The sequence below is a fragment of the Sphaeroforma arctica genome (genome assembly GCF_001186125.1).
Source record: "Sphaeroforma arctica JP610 unplaced genomic scaffold supercont1.376, whole genome shotgun sequence".
Taxonomy (NCBI): domain Eukaryota; class Ichthyosporea; order Ichthyophonida; genus Sphaeroforma; species Sphaeroforma arctica.
In genome coordinates, this window is record NW_014040182.1 from 1 (window position 1) to 3,730 (window position 3,730).

The 3,730-nt window shown below is 44.0% G+C and overlaps 2 protein-coding genes across 2 annotated transcripts in view; one reads left to right on the top strand and one right to left on the bottom strand.

Annotated features, from left to right (window-relative positions):
• Nucleotides 1-1,163: 1,163 nt before the first annotated feature.
• SARC_05712 (hypothetical protein) lies at nt 1,164-1,361 on the top strand (the record flags this gene model as incomplete). The annotated part of the gene is made up of 1 exon (XM_014300410.1): nt 1,164-1,361. A coding segment is annotated over one exon (198 nt), but the record flags the coding sequence as incomplete, so codon positions are not given.
• Nucleotides 1,362-2,670: 1,309 nt separating this feature from the next.
• Nucleotides 2,671-3,730, bottom strand: part of SARC_05713 (hypothetical protein) — a gene marked incomplete at its 5' end in the record, with an annotated part of 6,998 nt that continues 5,938 nt past the window's right edge. Inside the window, 2 exons of the mRNA XM_014300411.1 lie at nt 2,671-2,971; nt 3,215-3,329. Of these exons, the coding sequence (XP_014155886.1) occupies nt 2,835-2,971; nt 3,215-3,329 (252 nt within the window). The 3' untranslated portion in view covers nt 2,671-2,834. The remainder of the gene's footprint in view (nt 2,972-3,214; nt 3,330-3,730) is intronic.

Sequence of the window (3,730 nt, forward strand, 5' to 3'; positions counted from 1 at the left end):
ATATCAAAATTCGTTATATATTTTGTCCATGCTCATATCTGAGTATTTAAATAATCACGAGTACTGTTGACTTTGTAAAGCAATCTAACGCTGTGCGCCCACAACGCACCTCAGAGCAAGGTGTGCAGCCACCACAAGGCCGCATATGTGCATTCCCATCATATGGAGGTTGTGGTTTCTGTGTTATGTTTAAAATATTGCACAGGATTTTAGGAGTTTAGGATCGTGGTTTCTGTGTTATATTGGAAGAACTACGTAGGGGTTTAGAGTTAGAGTTTTAAGATCGTGGTTTTTGTGTTGTATTGGAGGTATTACGTAGTTCAAATCAGGGGTCAGGGGGTCTGCTGCGTGGCAGGTGTAGTATCCCTATGCCATCACCAGCACTGAGTCTTCCCCATTTTGTATTCTCATGCACGGTGCACCTTGTCTTATCCAGGCGGAGATAGACTTCAACGGGACCATCATCACCAAGGTAGGTTACTTCAGCAGGCTTTGATGTTAGCACCACCTGTGCACACGGTACAACTACTGTTCTGACTGATCTACCCTAAGCGTGCTGTATGTCTAATCTGTGGCTTATGTGCAGACTATAGGCGAGCAAAGAGAATATCGCGGACGGCTTGGGTTAGTCGTCATTTACACAGTGTGCCATCCATACTAGCTGTCAGTAGACGTATGGTATCTCGAGAACTTGCTTGTGTTTGTGGGTGGGGTTTTTCTGCGACGCTGGCTGCAGGTAGCGCTGCAAGCGGTGGGGTCACGCGATACTATAGTACATGTGACACCCACCCCTATAGCACCCACCCCTATACACTGTGCATGAGGTCTGAGTGTAGTTTTGTACTGTGCGGTACCTTTTTTGAACTGAGAATGAGATATCTAATGTCGAAGTTGGCATGCGCGGAGACGCGCGGATCGGCAATATGTAATAAGTATGGAACCACATAAGTATATGCTGTGCAGTGGTAGTATGCTGTTTGGGATGGCAATTGACTATAAAATTTGTATATATATTAATATACATCTGTGATCCGGGACGAAGGTAGACGTATATATAGTAAAACACAGCCTCCCCATCCAAGCGCTCTCCTGCAGGTAGCCAGCGAGCAGTTCGGTCCTTTATCATGAACTCAGCCTGTACTGCCCCCGTTACGTCCCCTCAGAAATACCTGAACAACTTCGATCTGGAGAAACTCACGCACGAGATGAAGAATATCAAGGATAGCAAGGAGGCCGAGAAGTTCCTTCTCAAGCACGGCTCTGGTGTGTTGAACATACTAGGGGAGGAAGTGGATAGGATCGAGATGCGCATTCAGCAGGCGGCTCCTGAAGTGCGGCATGTGGACCTAGAGATTCTGTAGTGTGGCTACAGTTGAGTATTAGTCATTAAATTAAAGCAATCTGAATGTAAAGCAGACGCCGTGGGTTGAGTGTGGTATGGCACTGTTTAGTAAAGTCATGCCAAGAAGGGCGACCCCTGAAGTGCGGCATGTGGACCTAGAGATTCTGTAGTGTGGCTACAGTTGAGTATTAGTCATTAAATTAGAGCAATATGAATGTAAAACAGACGCCGTGGGTTGAGTGTGGTAGGTATGACACTGTTTTAGTAAAGTCATGCCAAGAAGGGCGACCCCTGAAGTGCGGCATGTGGACTTAGAGATTCTGTAGTCAGGCTAGAGTATAGTATTGGTTGTTAAAGTCATGTGAATTCAAAGAAGTCGCTGTTGGCAAAGTATGATGTGACACTCTTTTAGTAAAGTAACCCTAAGAACTCAAGAGTCTTTATCAGTCAGAATGTGCCAAGGTACTATTCATTAGTAAAGTAGATTAGCAAAGTAATCTCCTGAGCTCAACGGACTCTGTAGTCGGACGAGGGTAAGGTACTATTCCTTCTCTATGAAGGAATCTCCTGAACCTGTGACCTGTAGTCAAAATAGGATATCATGATACTTGATCATATGTTACCTTCTGCACTACTTTTCGGTGAAGTGTTGCAATTTGGTGTGCATTGCGATACACGGGACCACTACGCACGTTTAACGCTGTCAAGATATCTACACACGTTCCGTCTCCAAAAGCCATTGATATAGATTCTAGTTAATTCGAGTTCCTTTACTTCTCTGACAGTCGTACCTTTATCACGACCCTCTAGAGAGAATAAGTATAGAAGTGAAAATTCAACATATGGCTGATCAGACTAACCTTAAGCTTGCCTTTACTTCTCTGTAAGTCGTTGAAAGTCGTTGATATTAAAATTTTAGTAGTGAATGCATTCATTCTGGGACCGTCACCGGACTCCATGGCTCATACTGTATGTGCTGGATGTTTGCTCGCGTATGTTATTGCGCTAGTGCAATGTATATACGTCCGACTGTCGACGCATTTAACAGTACGTGGGTTATCCGCGGAATATAATGTAAAACTTAAAGTACACATACATCCCGGCTATATTTCTATTTTACTTAAGTTATAATCTATATATAAAACATATATATCAGATTATAATTCCCATTCACAATATGTGATAGTTTTATTCGACTGCTTGACTATCTAGGTGCACCACAGGTATGTCCTACTATAATCCCCATTCACCGTGTACCAATATGTGTCAGAACATATTCGCTGAACTAACACTATATATATTATATATTTGTCCGATTATGAATTCGTTGCAAATGGTGCTAGCATTTTATTGGCTTATCTAATGATCTATTGATGTGTCATGCACACATATATGTCCGACTACATACTACTTCATTACCAATTGTGCTAGATTTTTATTGGTTTATCTAATGATCTATTGATATGTCCTACATACACCCATACACATCCGTCTATAACTCCATTTCCCCAGGGCTCTTCTCATCAGCGATGCCAAAGATAGCCGCACACCAGTCCGCTGCTACACGCTCAGCCCATGGCAGCAGCTGCACACCCCGGCGCTCGATAAACCCTACATGCCCCCCTTGACCTGTCCCTCGGAGGATGGTTGCATGCAGGTATTAGCGAACTAGGTACACACAGAGCTCTCGCGATGGCGCAGCATCTTAAACTGCGGATCCGGTACAAAGTGTTCTGAACAAGAAGCACATCAAGTAAGCATGCGCACACGCACACGCACACGCACACGCACACGCACATAATTCCAAACACACAACCACACACACACCACCAATACACATCAATAACACACACGCACACAACAAACACATACTTGTCAGCAGCGCTGTGATGTTTGGATTCGTCCGCAGATGAGGGCACTCCACGTCTTCTGGTGCTAAGAATGGATCGTCGCCAGACCGGATGACCAGAGTCGAGCGTTCGATTTGCTGAGGTGACCAAATACACACACACACACACACACACACACACACACAGAGGATCAGGAGGCAGGCAGGGGTAGAGTATTACTGAGACTGAAACAATGGTGCTTAGCCGTGTGCAAACTGGTAGAAACATGTGACAACGGAGAGATACTACACACAGAGCACATATATATGTAGGGACGGTACACTATAGCTGGACCATCTCAAAAGAAATGACAAACTGATCAGACTACTACAGCAATGGAAGATGCTCGAACATTCCTTAAATACCCATAGCACCAGGCCAGAACTACTGACAGTCCCGTATCAAATGATATATATATATATACACACACACACACACACATATATATATATATACATACATACATGCATACATACACACACACACACACACACACACA